This window comes from Pelophylax lessonae (genome assembly GCF_965119305.1).
Source record: "Pelophylax lessonae genome assembly, chromosome: 7".
NCBI lineage: Eukaryota > Metazoa > Chordata > Amphibia > Anura > Ranidae > Pelophylax > Pelophylax lessonae.
Window position 1 is genome coordinate 144788494 of NC_138774.1, and position 25900 is coordinate 144814393.

The 25900-nt window shown below is 40.6% G+C and overlaps 1 protein-coding gene across 1 annotated transcript in view; it reads left to right on the forward strand.

Moving 5' to 3' along the window:
• The window catches only part of PASD1 (PAS domain containing repressor 1), a 115457-nt gene that overhangs the window by 8960 nt on the left and 80597 nt on the right, over window positions 1–25900 (forward strand). Inside the window, exons 2-3 of the mRNA XM_082264609.1 lie at window positions 6675–6731; window positions 8402–8458. Of these exons, the coding sequence (XP_082120735.1) occupies window positions 6675–6731; window positions 8402–8458 (114 nt within the window). The remainder of the gene's footprint in view (window positions 1–6674; window positions 6732–8401; window positions 8459–25900) is intronic.

The following is a 25900-nucleotide window of genomic DNA, read 5'->3' on the forward strand; positions in this document are numbered from 1 at the left end:
GCTTGGTGTCATCTTCAAATACTAAAATGGTCCTTTTATTCCCAAACTCGAGATCATTTATAAATAGGTTACAAATTAAGGGTCTGAACACTAACCTTAGGGTACACCACTATAAATCTTAGACCTTTCAGAGTATGAACTGCTACTCTCCGAATATGGTCTTGTAGCCAGTTTTCTTTCCATTTACAAACTAAATAGAGAGACTTTACTTTACACATTAACTGTGTGTGGGGATACTTTTGCAAAATTTAAGTATACTACATCCACAGCCACTCATTTGTCTAAGGCAGGGGTCTTCAAACTATGGCCTTCCAGTTGTTCAGGAACTACAATTCCCATCATGCCTAGTCATGTCTGTGAATGTCAGGGTTTTACAATACCTCATGGGATGTGTAGTTCCTCAACAGCTGGAGGGCCGTAGTTTGAGGATCCCTGGTCTAAGGTTTTGCTTACCTCATCATAAAAAGAAATACAATTGACAACTTCAGTCTTTCATGCATCTATATTGACTATTGCTTAAAATATTGTTCTTTTTTTTTTGCAAAAACTTTTTTTATGTGGTCTTTTTATAAACCTTCAAGTATCAAAAAGTTAAACCAACTGGATCTGTAGATACTTGGTAAACATATTGATCCGATTTAAATATAGGCACCATATCAGGCTTATGGCAATCCAATGATACCACCCCAGTTATTAGGGAGTCTCTGAATAATAGAAACAATGGCTTTGAGATAACAGAGCTCAAATCTGCGAGGGTCAAGCTTATGTTTTAGGCACTGTAGATTGTTTGGGATGAAAATGGATGTTACATATAGTTGAATGAATATTGTTTTTTGTTTTATGCTTATATTTCTACATTGAATAAAAGGTTTTACTGTTATAAGACACAAGTAAGGTTACAATTAACATAACATACTGTATATGTGGCTGGTAGTGTGTCTAATTGTGCAGTTTGTTTGCCAACCGCTTTATTGTTTAGACTGATACTAATGCAGCTTGTATGGACTTGAAAATCAGGTTTGCTGATTAAAGGGTTAGCTAGTTACTCTGTTGAATTATGATGAACACAGCATACATGGACTGGGATATCTGAAGTATTTTTAAAGCCATGATGAACAAGAATATTATATTGCAGCTTACCAAGACTGAGATGAGGTGGCTACTTTTTTCTCTTTATTTTTACTTGGTTATCCTGCCAATAACACCCTTCCTGCCCTGACACTAAATCAAGCACATAAAGTTATAAGCTTACTTTTTTTGGCAGGATCAACAAGTATTTTCCAGTACCTGCATTTTTTTTTTAGGGGCAAAGCACACTTTTCCAAGTGCAGCTGCACTTTGCAAGGGCAGTAGCTCCAGAGCTTAGTAAATGAGGGAGAGTTCTGCTGACTTCCATTATCCAATCACTTGCAAGCAAAAATGCTGTTTTTTTTTATCTTATACCTTGTCGCCATGGCAACAGAATGAAATTCTCCCTGGCACTTTGGTCATTGAGAGTTTCTGCTGCTGAGGAGGTGGGTACTGAAATGCCAGGGCTAATGTTTGATAAACTCTGAGGAAAGGGGGAACACGCTCGAAACGCGTAAGCTACATTTGGAGGTACACATCCCACTACTGTTTGCATCAGTGGATTATGCTCAGTGGAGAATTCCGGTGGATTTACAATTTTTTATTTCGCCTGTCATTTCATCTCCTTTGTGAGTATGATGTATATGTATTTATCAAAATAAATTGTTAAAAAGATAATGCGCTAGGCTGGTGCGCCCTCTATATTTTTTTATTTTAGAGTCTTATCTGGGTTTCCCTGACCTGTTGGGAGTGGCAGCACAGCCAGAATGGTGACTAAACCAGAGTCGCCTTTCTAAAAGACCAAGTTGTATAACATAAATTTTCATTCTTCTAATGTTAGGTAAAGCTGACATCCAGTGAGAACGTGGCAGGTGATGTGTCTGTTGACAGCCCACCATGTACGAGACATACTGAGCTAAGTCCTGCTGATGTGTGAGAAAGGCCAAGTTAACTTAGTCTGTCTCACACAATTCTGGCTGTCAATATGGTCAGATTATCCCTCTGGAGCCTGCAGGCGCTCAGTGTGTGGCCTGCTGTGCTCCAGGCATCAGTGCAGGTTTGGAACACAGGGATGTTTAAGCATATACAGGTGCCATATAAATATGTAAAAATGATGACAAAATTCATATCAAGAACCAATAGAGCATTTCACAATTCAATAAAACAGAGAGAATATAAAATTGTAACCAACTATGAATAAAATATAGAGAAAGTTCTCATGTAAAGTTAGATAAAATGATCATTCTTCTTCACTAAAATTATAAATAATAAAAACATACTGGAAATTAATAGGATCCAGAAATATAATGACTTTCACTGCTGATTGTGTTCCTATTTGGGGGATTCCCCCAGCTTACTGTCCCACCAGTGACCACATATGGATACAGACAGAGATAAAAGTCAGACATAGTTCTAATTATTTTCCAGTCTGATCAAAACTACAAAAAAATGTTTTAACTGGGGTTGGGCTTTATTGATGACACCAAAATCTGCCCAGGCAAATTAAACTAAATGGCCAGAACACCAGGATTTTATAAAAATATGTTGTGGAATACTATGGTTTAAAAAACACTTTGCGACCAGTGATTAGCTTTATCATTTCTTGGAACAGAGGCTGTCACTGCAAATTAAACCAACTAGAACAGTGTGGGCAGAACCTTAGGAAGCCCATACATTAATCCAGGCTTTCTCAACCAGGGTTCTGTGGAATCCCAGGGTTCCTCCCAAGGTTGCAAGGGGTTCCTTGAGCAAGAACCAATTTTTCCCTCTTAGATAAGTTCCCACTAACACAAATTATCTTTTAGCTATCTGTAAGGGGGAAATTCTTCCCAATGACCACAAGTGGAAAAAAACTCTTCTCACTGACCATCACACTAAGGTATCATGAGTTGTAGATTATATCAATTTTTAGCAGAGGTTCATTGAGGCCAGAAAGTTATTTCAAGGGTTTCTCTGCGTTGAAAAGGTTGAGAAAGCCTGCATTAGTCATTTTTTTATTTAACCAGCATGTTAAACAAAACAAAAATGACCCAAATCCTCCTCACAATGTCATTGTATTCTGACAGCGGGGAGATTTCCCCACCATCACAGTGCATTGATCAGCAATGTCGGCTATAGCCGGTGGCGCTGATCATTTGGGAAAAACCCAACAAGGTACTTGTACAGAAGTTGATCAGTAGATCAACTTCTGTACAAGTAACCTGCCCATTCTTAGATTGTAATTTGACCGGTCCCTACTAAACTGGCCGAATTTCAATCCATGCGTGGCCAGCTTTTAGGTTAACCCAAACCTCTTTATGACCCCAAGCTATTTTACACTTCCATTTCTGCAGCTGAGGAAATCCAGTATGTTTGTGTTCCATCAGGAAGAGTTGCCTTCATGCCGCATTCAAGAAACACAGCAGAAAGTGAGAGGTGATGAACCCTACAAAGCAATACAATATCTCCTTGTGAACAGTAGTCACTAAAATGAGTTTTCCTGTTGGAAGAACTCCTCTCACCTCCTGTTCCTGCGACATTTCAAAAATGTTGTATTACCCATCATTTTCAGTACTGGAGGTGGAGACACAAACAATAGTAAAACCACGACAGGTGTTGTAATCCTTCCTTCTATTCTAAAACTAAAAAAAAAAAAAAAAACATTCTGGGCTTTTCATTTTTTTTTTTTTTTATTACAACACCTGACTGTCCATGCATATTCATTACTTAATTGCAGCTAAATTAATATTTCAGGTTTTTTAATTATTTCCCCTGAGAGCGGCCCTTAATTAACATTATAGCTGGATAAGACTTGTTTAGGTTTTGTTTATGGTAGCAGAATGAGTAAGCCCTGGGAAACTTCCTAAAAATCCATAACTTATCAGTAATACTATTTATTATTTAAATTGATAGGTTTCATTGTCTTAGAATGTTTCATCTTTGACCACAGAGGGATTTAAAACTATAGTTGCCTCAATACTTTCAGTTAAGACATTTAGTTTAAGGTTGAGCTGGGTAACTGTTCCCAGCTATCCCTCTTTTGTACAAACTGTCCCTCTTTTTTTTATCCAAATCCTTAAGCCCCCCCCCCCCTTTCTTTCACATCTGTCTATTTATTGATGTGAATAACCTTATGAAAAAAAATGTTCTGTTAACCAATCCAAAGTCTTTATAAGGCTCCTATCTTTATGTCAGTAGGTGTTATGGGTCTCTTAGGCCACATGCACACTAAGGTGTGTGTGTGTGTGTGTGTGGAGGCTGAAAGCTGTTGTGGCCAGATGGGGCTGGGTGGTACGAATAGTAATTATTAATTAATTATTTAATAATTTAAGTATTTAATAATTATGAATTAATTAATTAGTGGTACTAATTTCTAGGGCTTTATATGATCAGAGACGAATGCCGAAACGAAACGTAAAACTTTTTTTTCATTTTGAATATGGTAAGGGAGGTTATAACCTCTGTCAATGGTTCCTCTAGGGGATTTCCCTTTACTTCCTGTCCCATTGACAAAACAAGAGGTGAGAAGAGTCCCTCCAAAGTGACAAAAATCTTTGGTAGTCACCAGGATCACCAGAACTAGTGTCTTTATTTGAAGATTTTCCCTTTATTCCTGTTTTGGTAACCACTCAAAATTTGAGATTTTCTTTCAGTTTCAGTAATAAAGATCACTGTAACAAAGAGATATGGGGGGAATCTCCCTAACAGTAACACAGACAGTAATATAAACTTACGTTTTCATTTTTTAATGTGTTAGTCACTTTTGTAAAGTCCATTTAAATCTACTAATCCTTCTAGCACTACCCTTTCAAAAGGTTGATAGTGCTGCCGCCTAAGGGTGGCTACATTGCTCCACTGTAGATACAGTGGAGGCTTGAGTGTAGCCACCCCAAGACAGGAAGTGGATCACCAGGTGAAAATAAAGGAAAAAGCAATAAACTTAAACTAATGCAGCCACCACATCTAAGGATTTGCATGATGCTTGTTCTTTAGTTTAGATATACCTTAGCCTTTCTTTTGGTATTTGATGCTCTTTTTGGCTATTTCTTAGCGCTTGGGGGTGAGTGGCCACTTGGACATCCAGCACTGTCACAATTTGAAAGTTGTGACATAGCTTTTTCTTTTTGCTCTGGGCACCCATGAGGGGCAGCAGTGAAGTGAAGAGAAGGTAAGTATGAGCAGCTGTGAGGTCACATTAAAGTAAGGATTTTGCTTTTTCAGTATAAAAGCAAAGCACAGTTTTGTTTTAAAAAGTCAACAATACCAGCTCCCATATTTCTGTAATTACACCTTCCCTCTAATTTGTGTGATGTGTCTTTTGTAGCATCTTAGTTTTTCTGGTTTTACTAATTGATAAAAATAATGAAAAATGATCAATGCAGTATTGCTGATCCTTCTGTCTCTGCCTGGCAGAAAGGATGTCTAACTCACCTTTTACTTAAATGTTTTGTTCCAATAAAGATCCTTCCTTCCCCCTTACAAAATGTTGGGATGTAAATTGGAAGGGAAGCAATCTAGGCAGCTTACAGCGAGAGAAGAGCTCAGAGGTGTGAGGACAGGCATTCACTTATAATGCTTCATGTAAGCTAGCACTTAGGTCTATAGGCATCACATCTTGGCATTTTTAGGGGCCTGGGAGACACAGCTGCAGGATTCCTGCATTTGGTGCATGCGCACCTGAACACAAATCACCCTGAACATGAGCACCAACTGCCATGCATTTCAGTCTGTCATAGATTTTGACAGGCTGCTGGCAGCAAGGCTGGATGCTGTACCTGTGCCTCCCAGGTGCCCCATATGTGCAGCATACAGGCCTAAGGGCAAGAGTGCATGACGCTGTGCAAACTGCAACCCCTGAGCTTCATGCATGTTCTGGACCAGTAACTTAGAAAGGTATAAAGTCATTGGGTCAGCATGAAAGCCTGGCAATAAATATTTTTAATAAGCAAAACATAGAAATAGATGCCTCCATATTTTTCTTGACCATGTGCAAATTTTAGTCATGATTTTAAGGCTCCATGCAAACTGGGCTTAAAAAAAAATGACAGTTCCTTTGGCAAAAAAAAAAGCGCTTATATAGAGCATTTTTCGTACAAAGTTTAGATGAATTTAGGAGAGTTTTACGTTTTTTCGGCCAGTAAACTCCAATCAGAAACGCAAACCAGAAGGGTTTTTTTTCCTGCCTCTAAACTTTGAACTCCAAATATGCCTGTAATCGTCCTAATGTGCATGGACACATAGGATAACATTGAACTGATTCTACAGACACTCCTGTAGAAGCAGCAATTTTTAAGCCAGTGTGCATGGAGCCTAAGTAAAATTAGTTTTAGTTACCTGGCCATTCATAGATTTAGAAGTTTAGATCAATTATTATTTTTTAATTATTTCTTCTATTACTATCCTATACTTGTTTTTTATATATTTATTTTATGTTAATGTTTTGATTTCTCCTGAATTACTTAATAAAACATTCAGCTGTCCTTGAAGACTAAACTGGTTTCATATGCAGAAAACTTAGGTTTATCTTAGACATAAAAGCTGAAACTGACATTTGTTTTCTGTTTATATAATATTTTCTGTTGTACAGATAAAATATAATATTAATTAAGTTGCATTTTATTCTGTAGTGTCCAAGACGAAACAGAAGACTACACTGTGCACGGCCTCATAAAGAACCCTGATGTGTAAGTAATTGAGTAAACGTCAGTGTCCTTCAGTGTCGATGAAAGCTTTTAAATTGGTTCTGAAGCTTTGCTGACCCCTATGTAGTTTTTATACATACATTTTATTCTGGATAAGGTAATTATTGCAGAGCACCACAGTGTGTGCGTGGCCAAGTTGCAGTACCAGAGATCACCTGCAGGGAGGTAAAAGGAGGCAGATCCCTTTATGTTACTATATGGAGGGGTGAGAGGCAGGACAAACTAATTGTGTTACACACACACACACCACCACCCTTATGCCTCTGCATGATCATATGACAAATGCATAGATATTGGGTGGTAAAGGGGAGGGGACTTTTTAATCTCAATACAACTGTTTTTGCTGAATATTAGGAACAGATGGATACAATAAATAGCCAGATGGTTTGCTTTGGACGTTTTCAATTATATTCTTCAAATTTCACTTACAGTAGCCCACAATCCAAAACTTCCTACTGCTATTCAGACTATTCGAAAGCCCTGGAAGCTTGAACCTTTTTTGTTGTGATGTGCTTTTTTGTCTTGTATTCAAAGTATAGCACACACTACAGAAACAGGTAGTTACACACCTTAGAAAGTCTGCCCTCTTGCTGATTAAACACATTGGTGAAGGACCTGAACCGCTGCCCTTCACACCAATGCTCTGGTAGTGTCCAGATACCATGAAGCCAGTCGCATGTCTCACAAATAGAGGGAGGTAATGACAGATTTATTGCTTACCCACCTACAGAGGTTTGGGAAGCCTAAATGACCTGCTTGTATGAATATTTCCCCCTGTGCTGCTATTTGTTTAAGCATTTACTTTATTCTCTCTCCAGAACCAACTGATGGCTGGTTTTGGGCCCAGCTTTTCAGTAAAAGGAACTCTTTCTGTACATGGAAGATGGCAGATGGGTAGTGCAGAAGGGGCATACGGCTGCAAGATTAGATTGCAGAGCAGCAGATGTTAGAATAAAGAGGGGGAGGTGAATTTGGTGCTTCCTTAAGTTCCCCTATCGCCAATAAATTGGGCTTCAGCCTGGGGAGAACATGCAGTTAACACAAACATACAACAAAAAAATGCACAGATCTGAAAAGGACCAAGTGCTTTGTGTGGGATTCCACAGGGATATCAACCTTCTGATGATACTGCTTTTTTTAAACAAATGGCACAATATCACAATGGAAGAAAGAAAAAATTAAATTCCAACAAATTATTGTCACAGAATATCAAGCAATATTTTTTGAGAAGCTATAACCATAAAACATGTGGCCTGATTTTTTTAAAGTTTGTGGGTGGGAAGGGGAGATGGCATTGTTAGATATTGTTTATATTCAGTGAAAGATCTATGCTATGAACAGAGACATTTTCAAAGACTGCATTTTAGATATCATCAATATTCAGTGTATCTGTGAATGCTAGAATCGGCTGTGATATCTGTTTTTTTTGTGACTCACTATAGTATAGTACAGGTTGTAGTGGTAAAAGTTCTGCTGTGAGATAGATGCTGTGATGATGTGCAGAGATTGTCCTGAGGGAAAAGACACAGCTGTGATAAGAACATCAATGTTTCTGTGGACTTATGCTACAAACTTGTATGGATTTTTTGTTTTCAGATCCTAAACCCAATTTTCACTAACAACATTTACTTGTGTCTTATTTTCTCTCACAGAATCCTGTGTTGTCTAAACGAGCTGATGGATGAAGATGAGAAGGATAGAGCAAAGAGGTAATGTCCTACCTAGTAGCAAAGCGTACATGTGATATTTTTGGGTCATTTTTATCTTTTCCTTAAACATCTTGGTATGCATTACTTTGCAGTAGGTTCAATTAAAGTCAATCTGCAATATTTTTCATCCATTGAGGAACACAAGAAGACTTTCACCTTTGGCTCATATTGCCACCTATAGAAGGATTGGACACTGGCAAACAAAACAAAAATTGTAGGCCAGGAGGCTATAAAAATGCATGCCTTCTCTTCAGCTCTGCTGTGTTGAAGACTAACCTGTTTTTTTCTATCACCTTTTTTTTCCAAATTTTTTTTTTCAAGATTTTTGTTCTTCAATCAAGACTTTTCTCTATATTGCTGCTAGAACTTTTCTCTTCCATTGCAACTATTCAGTACGCCCATCCTCAGGCTTGCTTTTGGTGGGCTCATCCAGACTCCACTGTACACAGATTGTTAAACTCTTTTAAAAGGTCCCCATTTCATCCCAGTTTTCACCATGCAAAGGATTAATGCTGTGGGACTGAGCGCTTAAGTGATTTGCTGGGTGGAGTGCTCTCATTACCATCAGTATAAACCAAAGGTTTAATGAATGCAGTTGCTGCACTTTTCTTGTCAAACATGGGGTTATAACAGGCGGCATAGAGGCATCACAGCTCTTCGTCGCCACCTGTCAGTAGCCTCTGAAGTGTGATCCGAACTCGGATCATGCTTCAGAGGAAGGTAGATTTAAATGCACTTCTAAATCTACCCTTAATGTTTTGATTTCCTCTGAATTACCTCAAGTACATAGTTTGTTAATGGGTTGTGGTGGGGGTGGTTGTTAACCTCCTTAGCGGTAATCCCGAGCGTGACTCGGGGTTGGTTTTTCATATCAGGACCGGTAACCCCGAGTCACGCTCGGGGTGGATTGCAGAGAGCGCAGCGGTGTTCTCTTACCTTATCCTGGCGATCCAGCGATGATCTCTCATTGCTGTGACCGCCAGCCGAGAGTCCCGCCGCTCCTCCGTCGGTCTCCGTCGCTCTGATCACTTCCTAGTTCCGTTTCCTGCAGCAGCAATGCTGCATGGGAGCGGAACTAGGGAGGGAAATTCAAAAAAAAAAAAAAAAAAAACGTTGCACAAAACACAAAACACATTTTATATTATATATATATATATATATGCATATATATATATATATATGCATATATATATATATATATATATGCATATATATATATATATATATATATATGCATATATATATGTATATATATATATATATATATATATGTATATATATATATACGCATATATATATATATATATATATATACACCGGTATATATATATATATATATGCACACACACATATATCTATATATAATATATAATGCATGAATTATAATCTAATCAATAATATAATTTTATTATATATATTATATATTAAATAATAAAATAATATTATTGATTCGATTATAATTCGCGCGTTTGTGTTTCAAATTTATCACATCTGGGATGTCTACTAGACTCTTGTTTTGGTCAGGTTTAAGTCAGTAATTACTAAGAATTGTAGGCCTATAATACATAACGCCAAATTTCCATGAAAAGAATTGTACCGCTTTTGGTATGTAATTCCTGACATAATCATACCGCCAGGGAGGTTAAAGAGATAATGCTGTGGGACAGAGCACTAAAGTGAGTTGCTGGGTGGAGTGTTCTTTTTCCCACAATACAGCATCAAAAAAGCATCTACCCGCTACTGCTCTTGCTTGCAAAGAGTCACGTATCCTGTGCTTGTTTTATGAATACCTGTATTTACTGCTGATGTTTTGATTTCCCCTGAATTACGTACCTGTGAAACATTTAACTGTCCTTGAAGCTACCTCAAGTACATAGGTTTTTGAGCTCCTTTATTAATTCCCCATTGTCACAACTTTTACCACAAGAAGCTTTAGTGATTTGCTGGGTGGAGTGTTCTCTTTCCCACCATACAGTGTCAAGGAAGCATCTCCCAGCTACTGCTCCTTATTATGCATGTTTTATATTTATTTACTGTTAATGTTTTGATTCCCCGTGAATTACTTTTCCCGCTACTGCTTTTGCTTTCAAAGAGCCATATGGAACTTGGATCTTCCAACTCAGAACCATCTTCTTGGGTTTCATGGGTACCTGAGACCTTGCCGCGTTCCCTGAGATTTAAGTTGCCTTATCGTGATGTAGGCACAACACAGTTCCACTATAATTGAAGCCCATAGCTCACACTATACTAATGGCTCCAGGGCTGCACCTCTAGATGGTACCAGTGCCTGCAGCCCAGAATCTTGTTGCCCTCTGCTCTTAAAGTCTATCCCACCAAACTTCTCTGCATAAAACTGTGTCTACACCCCCCCCCCCCCCACCACCTTGCCCCAATCACTGTCCTAGTTCTTGAACCAAGGATTTCAAAGCTTTTATTAAAACCTATTCACAGTTCTCAAACCCAGAGAGGTCATCTGTTTTTTACCTTGGATCTTAATGCGTTAATGTCTTCATTTGAGCTCAGAAAGTGTGTAATGGCCACCTTTTACCGGGGAGAATAACGTCTTCTGTGGACAGCACGGATGTGTACCCCAAGGATATGTCCCTATTTTTCCAGTATTTTTCAGTGCATCAGTATTTCCTTTGCTTTGCTGTGAGGCCCCTAGATTACCACGTACTGGAACTCCTCTTTGGCCTCAGTTGAACAGTGTTAGGATGTTTCGAAGCTGAAAGACTTCTTGCATTCCTCAGTGGATGAAAAACAAAATACATTTTTTGTACCCATCCTAAAACCTTTTTCTTGGAGTCCATTAAGAGACACAGGTCCCACCCCTCTGTATACTTATAGTGGAAGAGGTTGTCATGGGCTGGTCTACATTTGTTTTGTTTGTTAGTGTACGATCCTCTTTTAGACAGTAGTATAACCTTAACCACTTAACCTCTAGGAGATTTACCCCCCTTCATGGCCAGGACATTTATTGCGATATGGCACTGCATTACTTTAACTGACAAGTGTGCGGTCATGCGACGCTGTACCCAAATAAAATGTATTTTTATTTTTTTACCACAAATAGAGCTTTCTTTTGGTGTTATTTGATCACCACAGAAATTTTTTGCGGCGCTACAAAAAAAAGCCAACAATTTTGGACACTGGCCAAAAAGAAAAATATTTTTTTTAGTTTCTACTATAAAATATATCCAATAAAAAAAAATTTAAAAATCAAATTTCTTCATAAATTTAGGCCAATATGTATACTGCTACATGTTTTTGGTTAAAAATCCCAATAAGCATATATTGGTTGGCTTCCATGAACATTATAGCTTTTACAAACTATGGTATATATTTATGGAAAAAAATTTTAATACTAGTAATGACAGGACTGCGATATTGCGGCGGACATTCAGACACTATTTGACACTTTGCGGGAACCAGTGACACTAATACAGTGATCAGTGCTAAAAATATGCACTGTCACTGTACTAATGACGATGGTTAAGAAGGGGTTATAAACATCTAGGGTGATCAAAGGGTTAACTGTGTGCCCACCCAGTGTTTTTGTGTACTGTGTTAGGTTCTTTAACTAGAGGAAGTGATGGATTTTAGTCCCTGCTTTGTAGGAACACAAAATCTATCCCTTACCCCTTGCCTGGCACCCACAGAAGTGCGCCCTCTGTAGGTGGGAGTACAGAATCATATATCAAATATGAAGTATATGAATCAGTATATGAATCAGTACAGAATCAGTACATATATATATATATATATATATATATATATATATATATATATATATATATATACAGTGCCTTGCGAAAGTATTCGGCCCCCTTGAACTTTTCAACCTTTTGCCACATTTCAGGCTTCAAATATAAAGATATAAAACTGTAATTTTTTGTGAAGAATTAACAACAAGTGGGACACAATCATGAAGTGGAACGAAATTTATTGGATATTTCAAACTTTTTTAACAAATAAAAAACTGAAAAATTGGGGGTGCAAAATTATTCAGCCCCCTTAAGTTAATACTTTGTAGCGCCACCTTTTGCTGCGATTACAGCTGTAAGTCACTTGGGGTATGTCTCTATCAGTTTTGCACATCGAGAGACTGAAATTTTTGCCCATTCCTCCTTGCAAAACAGCTTGAGCTCAGTGAGGTTGGATGGAGAGCGTTTGTGAACAGCAGTTTTCAGTTCTTTCCACAGATTCTCGATTGGATTTAGGTCTGGACTTTGACTTGGCCATTCTAACACTTGGATATGTTTATTTGTATACCATTTCATTGTAGATTTTGCTTTATGTTTTGGATCATTGTCTTGTTGGAAGACAAATCTCCGTCCCAGTCTCAGGTCTTTTGCAGACTCCATCAGGTTTTCTTCCAGAATGGTCCTGTATTTGGCTCCATCCATATTCCCATCAATTTTAACCATCTTCCCTGTCCCTGCTGAAGAAAAGCAGGTCCAAACCATGATGCTGCCACCACCATGTTTGACAGTGGGGATGGTGTGTTCAGGGTGATGAGCTGTGTTGCTTTTACGCCAAACATAACGTTTTGTATTGTTGCCAAAAAGTTTGATTTTGGTTTCATCTGACCAGAGCACCTTCTTCCACATGTTTGGTGTGTCTCCCAGGTGGCTTGTGGCAAACTTTAAATGACACTTTTTTATGGATATCTTTAAGAAATGGCTTTCTTCTTGCCACTCTTGCATAAAGGCCAGATGTGTGCAGTTGTCCTATGGGCAGAGTCTCCCACCTCAGCTGTAGATCTCTGCAGTTCATCCAGAGTGATCATGGGCCTCTTGGCTGCATCGCTGATCAGTCTTCTCCTTGTATGAGCTGAAATTTTAGGGGGACGGCCAGGTCTTCGTAGATTTGCAGTGGTCTGATACTCCTTCCATTTCAATATTATGGCTTGCACAGTGCTCCTTGGGATGTTTAAAGCTTGGGAAATATTTTTGTATCCAAATCCAGCTTTAAACTTCTCCACAACAGTATCTCGGACCTGCCTGGTGTGTTCCTTGTTCTTCATGATGCTCTCTGCGCTTTAAACGGACCTCTGAGACTATCACAGTGCAGGTGCATTTATATGGAGACTTGATTACACACAGGTGGATTCTATTTATCATCATTAGTCATTTAGGTCAACATTGGATCATTCAGAGATCCTCACTGAACTTCTGGAGAGAGTTTGCTGCACTGAAAGTAAAGGGGCTGAATAATTTTGCACGCCCAATTTTTTAGTTTTTTATTTGTTAACAAAGTTTGAAATATCCAATAAATTTTGTTCCACTTCATGATTGTGTCCCACTTATTGTTGATTCTTCACAAAAAATTACAGTTTTATATCTTTATGTTTGAAGACTGAAATGTGGCAAAAGGTTGCAAAGTTCAAGAGGGCCGAATACTTTCGCAAGGCACTGTATATACAGTATATATATATATATATATATATATGTGATTTTGCACAGGAGAGCCCCCCTGTCGCAGTAAATCTTCTATGGGGCGGTCTTGAAGCGGTTAAGAAGAAAGACTTCCCTTATTCTTAATATACTCCAAAGAAAGAATTTTACAGTGAGTACAAAAATTCTATATTTTGCTTTTTCTAGCTTGATATCTTGATTGTTGTCACTGACACAGGAGGTAGTGGTAAATAGCCCAGGAAGCACAAAGACAGTAAGGCTGGCCATAGATGGTTGAAATGGCAGTGATTCGTGTATGCGTAGGATGAATATACTAAGTTAGTGATCGATCGATCAACTTGGCACAACCAGCCTGCCGGATTGATTTGCAATTATAGCTAGCGACTGCTATAGTCGCTTGCATTATTCACTGTCTGCTCCCAGCGGAGACGGCTTCCCCTGGCCACCCCCCCCCCCCCGCCAGGAGCAGACAATTGTTTGGCAGGAGGGATTCTGACAGTGTTGATGGGGGGAATCATGCACATTTTTTTCCTGAAACCCGTGGTTGCAGGAAAGAAATTTACACCGTCTATGGCCGGCCTAAGTAACACCTGGTCACTAGACCTGAGCTTTTACTGCAACAGCTGGTTTACCGCACCACATCTTAATCTAATTGAGCGATAAAAACCTGTCAGAGAGTCTAACCCTATTGAAAGCTGAAAACAGATTGGCTGAAATTGCCTTTTAAAATAAACCCATATCTAAAGAAATATGGAAGCTACTCTTCCTGGGCTCCTTCTAAAAATACAAATTTCGTATCTGGCTCTGGTTTTAGTACTTTCTGACCACAGTAACACAGTGAACAATTAAGCAGAATGTCAGATCTCTGGAACTTCATACTTGTTCCAGGTTTGTGCTTCATAATGTATTAATTCATGACAGCCAGTCCGCAAGCTTTTTTGAAGAATAGTTTTGCAATGACCTCCTCTCAGTACAGGCTTGGTTTAAAGTGGTTCTAAAGGCTAAATGTTGTTTACCTTCATGCAAGAAGGTAAAAAAAAAACCTTCTATGTGTAGCAGCCCCTCCAGCCCCCTGTAATATTTACCTATGTCTCCCCCTTGATCCAGCGATGTGCATAAGATCATCAGCTCTTTGGGGACTCTCCCTCCTCATTGGGTGGCTAGTGAGCCAATGAGGAGAGAGGGAGGGCGAGGTCAAGCTGTGGCTTAGTGGCCCAGGAGCGCACCTGCTTGGGTGCCCCCATTGCACGCTGCTGGCTCTGAAGGCAATCGACAGGAGGTAGGGACCAAGAGCGGTAGCGGGGGACTCAAGAAGAGGAGGATCAGGACTGTCACTTTAATGTCATTTTAACCACTTAACGACCGGCGCATGACGATCTACGTCGGCGCTCAGCCCCGGCCAGGCAAACTGACGTAGGCCTACGTCAGCACTTTTTGCCGGCCCTGTGCGCGCTCCCGCGCCCCGCCGCCGCCGCCGATGACTCGATTGGGTTCAGAACCGATCAGTCATCAGGTCCAGGCCAATCATTTTTGGTCTGGACCTGTTGATCGGTCCTGCCCAATCAGATCTCCCTCTAAGCCTGTGAAATGTAAACACAGGCTTAGAGGAGATGTGCCCTCCCCTCCCAACGGTCTTTTCGGATTCAGCGTGAGAGGAGAGCACATCTTACTGTGAGTAATTGCACCAAGCACATCACACACAGCTAGATAGGCACATTTCACCCCCGATCGCCCCCCCAATTAACCCCTACAGCACCTGACACAACACACACTATATACAGCATATAGCATATACCTATATACCTGTATAAGTGTGATTTGTGAACAGGTGTAGCCCTTGCGACCCCCCCTTTTCCACTCAAATTACCCCCCACCCCCCCCTAATAAAGATTTAACCCACTGATCCCCCCTGAACCCCCCCTGATCACCGCCGTTAACCCCTACACCCTCTGTCACATCAGCACTAATACAAACGCAATATACGGTGTTATTGTATTTTTGTATTAGTGTCATTGTGATCAGAATTAGCGCAGGCGACTAAGTTTCTGTCCCAAGAAGGTTTAGGGTCCCCGCCACCCGCCCAATAAAGATTTAAGCCCCTGACCCCCCCCCTGATCACCCCTACACCCCCTGCCATAACACACACCGTATACAGTATATAGCATTTTGCTATATACCCGTATAAGTGTGATTTGTGGTCAGGTCTAGCGCTTGCGACCCCCCCTTTTCCACTTGAATTACCCGCCACCCCCCCCTAATAAAGATTTGAGCCCCTGATCCCCCCTGATCCCCTCCTGATCACCGCTAGTTAACCCCTACACCCTCTGTCACATCAGCACTAATACAAACGTAATATACTGTGTTTTTGTATTTTTGTATTAGTGTGATTGTGATCAGAATTAGCGCAGGCGACTAAGTTTGTGTCCCAAGCAGGTTTAGGGTCCCCGCCACCCGCCCAATAAAGATTTAATCCCCTGATCCCCCCCTGATCACCCCTACACCCCCTGCCACAACGCACACTGTATACAGTATATAGCATTTTCTATATACCTGTATAAGTGTGACTTGTGACCAGGTTTAGCGCTTGCCACCGTTCCTTTTATCCTTAGGATACCCGCCAGCCCCTTCCAATAAAGATTTAAACCCCTGATCCCCCCCTGATCACATCCCGTTAACCCCTACACCCTCTGTCACATTAGCACTAATACACACATAATATACTGTTTTTACTGTATTTTGTATTGGTGTCATTGTGACTTGAGGTTGTGCTAGCTAGCTAGTTTCTTTCCCAAAGGAGGTTTAGGGTCCCCGCCACCCCCCCCAGATCCCCAGCGCATAGTTTAGAAATAACCCCTTGATTGCCACACACACACGCACGCACCTACACTTCCATTTCTAGTATAGTGTTTGAACAGATCAATATCTGATCTGATCAGAGCTATACTAGCGCCCCCATAGTTTAGGGTTCCCAAAACGCAGTGTTTGCACAATCAGCACTGATTCCTGCCAGCACCTGCGTTTAACCCTTTCACCCAGGTAAGTGTAGTAATCAACAGATTACTGTCACTTACAAAAAAACACAAGACACAAAACCGCTGTGTTAGCAGAGTCAGGCCTGATCCCTGCTAGCATTAGCAGTTTTTTTGGTAGCGCTTGAAATAGTCTTCGACAACCAGGTGCTTTTATTACCTGTGAGTCGCATCACTGTACGGGTAAATTTAGTTACCAAAATGTCTAAACGTTCGTACAGTGATGAAGCTATTTACAGTATAATGACCATGCCAGGTGAGAGCGATGGGGAAGCCTCACCGGCAGAATCAGGGTCAGTATACGAACCAAATGACAGCAGCGGCTCCCTGACAGATAGCTCCGACGACAGATGGGTCCCTGTTAGACCCAGGCGTACCCGACCCCATTCTGGTGTTGTTGAGATGCAGGAATCGCAGGGTGCTCGTATGGAGCAGAGTGTGGGTACTAGTGCCGCTCATCCTTCTGGCGACCTGGCAAGCGCCAGCGGCCTAGTACACCCTGGACCTAGTACAACCAGCACTGCAGTAAGACCTGGTGACGTGGCGAGTCCCCTAAGTGCAGTTGAAGCTGGTGCGGTGGCTAGCACAAGTAGTGGCCCGCAGCCACCGCGTATTCGAAGACAGGCCCGTAGAGCCCATAGTGCCCTCCCTGATGCGCTGGCATTTCCTAATTGGCAACCCACTGATACTACAGCGCCAGTACTTCCCCCATTCACCGCCCAACCTGGAATCCACGTGGAGACAGCTGGTTTTACGCCCCTGAACTTTTTTGAGCTGTTCTTCATGGAAGATCTTTTCAGATCTATTGTGGATCAATCAAATTTATATGCTCAACAATTTATCGCCGCCAACCCAAATTCGCCCCTTGCCAGACAATTCGGCTGGAAACCTTTAACGGTTTCCGAATTTAAGATCTTTCTGGGCCTTTCCCTCCACATGGGCATAACTAAACAGAGTGAATTGCGGCTATATTGGTCCACTAGCCCACTTCACCATATGCGCATGTACTCTGCCTCCATGTCCAGGGCGAGATATGAGCAAATTCTGCGATTTATGCATTTCAGCGACAATGAAATCTGTCGTCCTCGGGGAGACCCTGCATACGATCGGCTCCACAAAATTCGGCCCCTCATAGACCACTTCAATCAGCGGTTTGCAGCCTTGTTTACCCCCGAACAAGTTGTCTGCGTTGACGAGTCCCTGATTAAATTTACTGGCCGCCTTGCTATGAAACAGTACCTCCCCAGCAAGCGTGCCAGATACGGGGTCAAACTGTATAAATTGTGTGACAGGGCCACAGGCTATACAGTTAGTTTCCGGGTCTATGAGGGAAAAGATAGCTGTGTGGAGCCCCCCAACTGCCCAGACTATATAGGGAGCAGCGGTAAGATCGTTTGGGACTTGGTGTCACCCTTATCCGGAAAGGGGTACCATTTGTACGTGGACAACTTTTATACAAGCGTGCCACTATTTAGTCACCTGCTCGAATTACAAATTGGCGCATGTGGCACCGTGCGACCTAATCGCCGGGGCTTCCCCCAACGGCTTGTAGATTCCCGTCTTAGTCGGGGGGCGAGAGCCTGCTTGAAAACGGACAAATTGCTTGCGGTGAAGTGGAAGGATACACGGGATGTTTATGTTCTGTCCTCCCTTCACGCAGACACGACAATCCAAATCACTACGGCAACTGGCGTTGTGGAGAAACCCCTCTGTGTCCACGAATATAACCTTAACATGGGAGGGGTGGACCTTAACGACCAGATTTTGGCGCCGTATTTAGTTGCCCGTAAAGCCAGACGCTGGTACAAAAAAGTGTCTGTTTATTTATTCCAATTGGCGATGCTGAACGCCTTTGTCCTATACAAGGCGTCAGGACGAACTGGATCTTTCCGGGAATTCCAGGAAGAGATCATCCTTGCCTACCTGTACCCAGGAGGCATGCCTGCCCAACTTCCCCTTCCAGATGCAGTGAGCCGGCTGCATGAGAGGCATTTTCCTTATGCCCTCCCGAGTACCCCTACCCAAAGATGGCCCCAAAGAAGATGTCGTGTCTGTAGCAGGCGCGGATTTAGGCGTGACACCCGTTATTATTGTCCCAAATGTCCTGACCAACCTGGTCTCTGCATCGGGGAATGTTTTGAGCGCTACCATACACTAGTGGAGTTTTAGTGTAGGGTACAGCACGACACAGTGTAGGGCACACAAACACAGGGTCTCGAAGGATGTTGGATGTCCATCGACATTTTGAGAGACCCAAGCTGGAAGAGAAGATCGCAGAAGATCGCAGTCCCTCCCAAATCAAGACATGAAGAAACAGTTAGAAAGAAAAATAAAAGGATCCAAAAACTGTTGTTGTGTCAGTCATTTTATATGTCCTTCTACTCTTCTTACTGTACATTTAAATGTCCTTTGTTTGTTTTTTCATTCTTTTGTGACCTGTTTCTCCTGCAGGTACTCGTCGGCTACCACGCATTGATTTTATATATTCTGACACAAACAGTGTTTGCGCTCAGCATATATGGATACCTTTGCTGATAGCAGCTGTGGTGATTTTCTGATTTCAGCACTGCAGTTAAAATCCTATTTTGGTATACGTGGATAGCGCCGTGTATACCCATCATTAAATTCAGTGGGTGGTTGTTTGGGCGGTTAATGATGAGAATCCAAAAACTTTTGTTGTTGTCAGTCATTTTATATGTCCTACTCTTCCTAATGTACTTTTTTTAATGTACTTTGTTTTTTCATTCTTTTGTGACCTGTTTCTCTTGCAGGTACTTGTCGGCTACCACGCATTGATTTTATATATTCTGACACAAACAGTGTTTGCGCTCAGCATATATGGATACCTTTGCTGATAGCAGCTGTGGTGATTTTCTGATTTCAGCACTGCAGTTAAAATCCTATTTTGGTATACGTGGATAGCGCCGTGTATACCCATCATTAAATTCAGTGGGTGGTTGTTTGGGCGGTTAATGATGAGAATCCAAAAACTTTTGTTGTTGTCAGTCATTTTATATGTCCTACTCTTCCTAATGTACTTTTTTTAATGTACTTTGTTTTTTCATTCTTTTGTGACCTGTTTCTCTTGCAGGTACTCGTCGGCTACCACGCATTGATTTTATATATTCTGACACAAACAGTGTTTGCGCTCAGCATATATGGATACCTTTGCTGATAGCAGCTGTGGTGATTTTCTGATTTCAGCACTGCAGTTAAAATCCTATTTTGGTATACGTGGATAGTGCCGTGTATACCCATCATTAAATTAAGTGGGTGGTTGTTTGGGCGGTTAATGATGAGTAATACTACGCATTATTCTTGTGCTGATTTCTGATAGGTTCTCTTTTTTTCCGTTCAGCCCACAGGCTGCATGAAAAAAAAAAAAACCTATATGCCAAACAAGGACTAGCAATGTACTGGTACGTTGCTGGACTTTGAGTGGTTATACCAGGATGATGCCTGCAGATTTAGGCATCATCTTGGTATCGTTTTTTACAGCCAGCGGTCGTCTTACATGTAAAAGCAATCCTAGCAGGTAATTGGCCGCTAGACTGCTTTTACATGCAGTGGGAGGGGCCTCCCCCCCCCCACCGCCGCCTTCCGCAGCCTTCCGTGGTTTTTCTCGGGCTCTCCTGTCCCACCGGTTAACCCGAGAGTGCAGCCGGTGGTTCAGTTATCTAACCATAGAGCTAATTGAAGATTAGAATGGCTCCAATCATCTCTATGGCCTAAGATGCCGGAGGCTACGAGCATTTCATGACTTCTTTTTCGCCAGAAATAAACAGGGCCATTGGGAAATTGGGAAAGTATTTTATCACACCAATTTTGGCGTGGTCAGAAGCATTAAGGTCAGAGGAGAGATCTAGAGTATAAAAGACCCCAATTTTTAAAAAAAAGAGTACCTGTCACTACCGATTGCTATCATAGGGGATATCTAAATTCACTGTGATAGCAATAAAAATGATTTAAAAAAAAAAAAAATTAAAGGAAAGGTGTCAAAATAACATAAAAGAGCAAAAAAAAAAAAAAAAATCGAGCTCCGCCCCCTTTCCCCCGTGCTTGCGCGCAATGGCACACGCACGCGTTGGTCTAGTGTCATATGTAAACCGCAATTTCAGCATGCATGTGAGGTATCGCCGCGATCGCCAGATCGAGTGCAGTAATTCTTGCAGTAGACCTCCTCTGTAAGTCTAAAGTGGTAACCTGTAGAGACTTTTAAAGGTTTTTAAAAATGTACGTACGTTTTTGCCGCTGCGCAGGTGTGCGCAATTTTTAAAGCATGTCATGTCAGGTGTCTATGAACTCGGCATAAGATCATCTTTTAAATTTTACCAAACAAATTGAAATTATATAGTGTATTTGTGCAATAAATTTAAAAAAAATGTATTTTTTTCGCAAAAATTGCGTTTGGAAAATCTGTGCGCAAATACCGTGTGACAAAAAAAATTGCAACATCCACCATTTTATTCTATAGGGCCTCTGCTTTAAAGAAATATATAATGTTTGGGGGTTCAAAGTAATTTTCTAGTAAAAAAAAAATATTTTTTCATGTAAACAAAAAGGCACAGAAAAGGCTTGGTTTTCAAGTGGTTAGAAGAGTGGGTGATGTGTGGCTAAGATTGAGCGTAAAATGCCGGGACTGTTCAAACACCCCCCAAATGACCCCTTTTTGAAAAGTAGACACCCAAAGCTATTTGCTGAGAGGCATGGTGAGTCCATGGAATATTTTATATTTTGCTACAAGTGTCGGGAAAATTATTATTTCTTTTTTTTTTGTTGTTTTTTTACAGAAAGTTGTCACTAAATGATATATTGCTCACACATGCCATGTGTATATGTGAAATGACACCCCAAAATACATTCTGCTGCTTATCCTGAGTACAGGGATACCCCATGTGTGAAACTTTTTTGCAGTCTAGCCGAGTACAGGTCCCCGAAAACCAGTCCCCACTTTCAGGCTTTCCAAAGGCGTAAATTGTTGATTTCACTCCTGACTACCTATCACAGTTTCGGAGGCCCTAAAATTCCAAGATAGCACAAAACCCCCCCAAATGACCCCATTTTGGAAAGTAGACACCCCAAGCTGTTTGCTGAGAGGCATGGTGAGTCCATGGAATATTTTATATTTTGCCACAAGTTCCGGGAAATATATATATATATATATATATTTTTTTTTTTTTACAAAAAGCTGTCAGTAAATGATATATTGCTCACACATGCCATGGGTATATGTGAAATGACACCCCAATATACATTCTGCTGCTTCTCCTGAGTACAGGGATACCCCATGTGTGAGACTTTTTTGCAGTCTAGCCGAGTACAGGACCCCGAAATCCAACCTCCACTTTCAGGCTTTCCAAGGGCGTAAATTGTTGATTTCACTCCTGACTACCTATCACAGTTTCGGAGGCCCTAAAATTCTAAGATAGTACAAAACCCCCCCAAATGACCCCATTTTGGAAAGTAGACACCCCAAGCTGTTTGCTGAGAGGCATGGTGAGTCCATGGAATATTTTATATTTTACCACAAGTTCCGGGAAATATATATATATATATATCTTTATTTTTTTTTTTTTTACACAAAGCTGTCAGTAAATGATATATTGCTCACACATGCCACGGGTATATGTGAAATGACACCCCAAAATACATTCTGCTGCTTCTCCTGAGTACAGGGATACCCCATGTGTGAGACTTTTTTGCAGTCTAGCCGAGTACAGGACCCCGAAATCCAACCTCCACTTTCAGGCTTTCCAAGGGCGTAAATTGTTGATTTCACTCCTGACTACCTATCACAGTTTCGGAGGCCCTAAAATTCTAAGATAGCACAAAACCCCCCCAAATGACCCCATTTTGGAAAGTAGACACCCCAAGCTGTTTGCTGAGAGGCATGGTGAGTCCATGGAATATTTTATATTTTACCACAAGTTCCGGGAAATATATATATATATATATATTTTTTTTTTTTTTTTACACAAAGCTGTCAGTAAATGATATATTGCTCACACATGCCACGGGTATATGTGAAATGACACCCCAATATACATTCTGCTGCTTCTCCTGAGTACAGGGATACCCCATGTGTGAGACTTTTTTGCAGTCTAGCCGAGTACAGGACCCCGAAAACCAACCTCCACTTTCAGGCTTTCCAAGGGCGTAAATTGTTGATTTCACTCCTGACTACCTATCACAGTTTCGGAGGCCCTAAAATTCCAAGATAGCACAAAACCCCCCCAAATGACCCCATTTTGGAAAGTAGACACCCTGAGCTATTTGCAGAGAGGCATGTTGAGTGTTTTGCAGATCTCACTTTTTGTCACAAAGTTTTGGAAATTGAAAAAAGAGGAAAAAAAATGCATTTTCCTGTTTTTTCTTCATTTTCCAAAAAAAATGAGAGCTGCAAAATACTCACCATGCCTCTCAGCAAATAGATTGGAGTGTCTACTTTGCAAAATGGGGTCATTTGGGGGGGTTTTGTGCCATCTTGGCCTTTTATGGACTTCAAAAGTGTGATAGGTAGTAAGGAGTGAGATCAACAATTTACGCCCTTAGAAAGCCAGAAGGTGCAGATTGGTTTTCCGGGTCCTGTACGCGGCTAGACTGCAAAAAAGTCTTACACATGGGGTATCCTTGTACTCAGGAGAAGCAGCAGAATGTATTTTGGGGTGTCATTTCACATATACCCATGGCATGTGTGAGCAATATATCATTTACTGACAACTTTGTGTAAAAAAAAAAAAAATATATATATATATATATATTTCCCGGAACTTGTGGCAAAATATAAAATATTCCATGGACTCACCATGCCTCTCAGCAAATAGCTTGGGGTGTCTACTTTGCAAAATGGGGTCATTTGGGGGGGTTTTGTGCTATTTTGGAATTTTAGGGCCTCCGAAACTGCGACAGGTAGTGCAGAGGTGACATGAACAATTTACGCCATTAGAAAACCTGAGAGTGTTGATTGGTTTTCGCGGTCCTGTACACAGCTAGGCTCCCAAAAAGTCTCACACATGGGGCATCCCCATACTCAGGAGAAGTGGCAGAATGTATTTTGGGGTGTCATTCCACATATACCCATGTCATGTGTGAGAAATTTATCTTTTAGTGGCAACGTTGTGTAAAAAAAAAAAAATTAAAAAAAAAAATTGTAATTTTCCCGAAACTTGTGGCAAAATATAAAATATTCCATGGACTCACCATGCCTCTCAGCAAACAGCTTGGGGTGTCTACTTTCCAAAATGGGGTCATTTGGGGGGGTTTTGTGGTATCTTGACATTTCAGGGCCTCCAAAACCGTTATAGGTAGTGAGAAAATGCAATGAAAAATGTACGCCCTTTGAAATTCTGATGGTGGTGATTTGTTTTCCGGCTCCCGTACACAGCTACGCTCCCAAAAAGTCTCACATATGTGGTATCCCTGTACTCAGGAGAAGCAGCAGAATATATTTTGGGGTGTAATTACACATATACCCATGGCATGTGTGAGCAATATATCATTTCAATGACAACTTTGTGTAAAAAAAAAAAATTATTTTTGTCATTTTTCAAACACCTGTGACAAAAAAATAAAATATTCAATGAGCTCAACATGCCCCTCAGAACATTCCTTAGGATGTCTACTTTCCAAAAAGTGGTAGTTTGGGGGGGTTTTGTACTGCCCCGCCATTTTAGCACTTCATGAAATGAGATAGGCAGTCAGAAATTAAAGCTTCGTAAATTTCAGTATTTACACCATAGTTTGTAGACGCTATAACTTTTGCGCAAACCAATAAAAATACGCTCATTGATTTTTTTTTTGTCAAAGACATGTAGCTAAATATATTTTGGCCAAAAAAAATGACATAAATTGAGTATATTGGATATTTTTTAAAAGACAAAGTTGAAAATGTCATTTTTTTGCAAAATTTTCGCTCTTTTTTTATTAATATCGCAAAAAATAAAAAGCGCAGAGGTGATCAAATACCACCAAAAGAAAGCTCTGTTTGTGGGAAAAAAAGGACGTAAATTTCGTTTAGGTACTGCATTGCATGACCGCGCAATTATCAGTTAAAGTCACGAAGTGCCAAGTTGAAAAAAGGGGTCTGGACCTTTAGCAGCCAAATCCTCCGGGGCTTAAGTGGTTAAAGTATATCCAAATCCAAGAAGTGTAATCCATTGAAGTTTTAAAGTCCTTAGATGGAGTGTCTGCAATAGTTGTTTTCAAGACTAAATACATTTTCTGCAGGTACAGAAAATACAGGTTTATATTGCCAGAAATCCAGTTCCTTCCTCCACAGATACAGTGCTGTGAGTAAGTGTTGTCACCCAAGAATAGGAAGTGTGTTACTAGCAGGGTCACCAGGGTAAACTAAAAAAAGCCAAAAAAAGGAGAGATAAGTAATGCAGCCACCACAGCTAAGTACTAGTAAACTACAATATATGACATGTGTGTCCTTGGGCCTAGGTACATTTTAAATTTATCCTTTCTCTATCTCTGTGGATTAAGGAGAAATTGAAATATCAACTTTGTCCATGTATACTTTGCTGATCTACAGCATAACTCCCATGCTGTAGTAATTATGTTATCAACATGTCCTGTCCCACCTTGAACCTATTTTCTTTTAACAAACAGTATAAGCAATGAAAAACGCAGGTCATAGCCTGTTGGTAAAAAAATTTACTTAATGAATAATGATGTTTTCAAATCACTGTTAAAATGTAAGAAGAGCATGTTTTTAGAAGAATCTGTTGGACTTCTTTAACACCTTTTACAAAAACAGCATAACTTATTGAAACACTCATTTAGCATTCCGGAATGGTAATCCCATAAACATCATTCATTATTCACAGACATCGAGACTTCTATCTTTCCCAAGCTTTGCGTGATTAGCAATGATATCATCTTTAATTAAACTACCCATAACTTTTAATTGTGTTATATATGCTCATCCTAAGAAAAACAAGAGTTGCTGCTAATGATGTGCAATCGTTTTTTAGGATATGCTGTCTAGATAT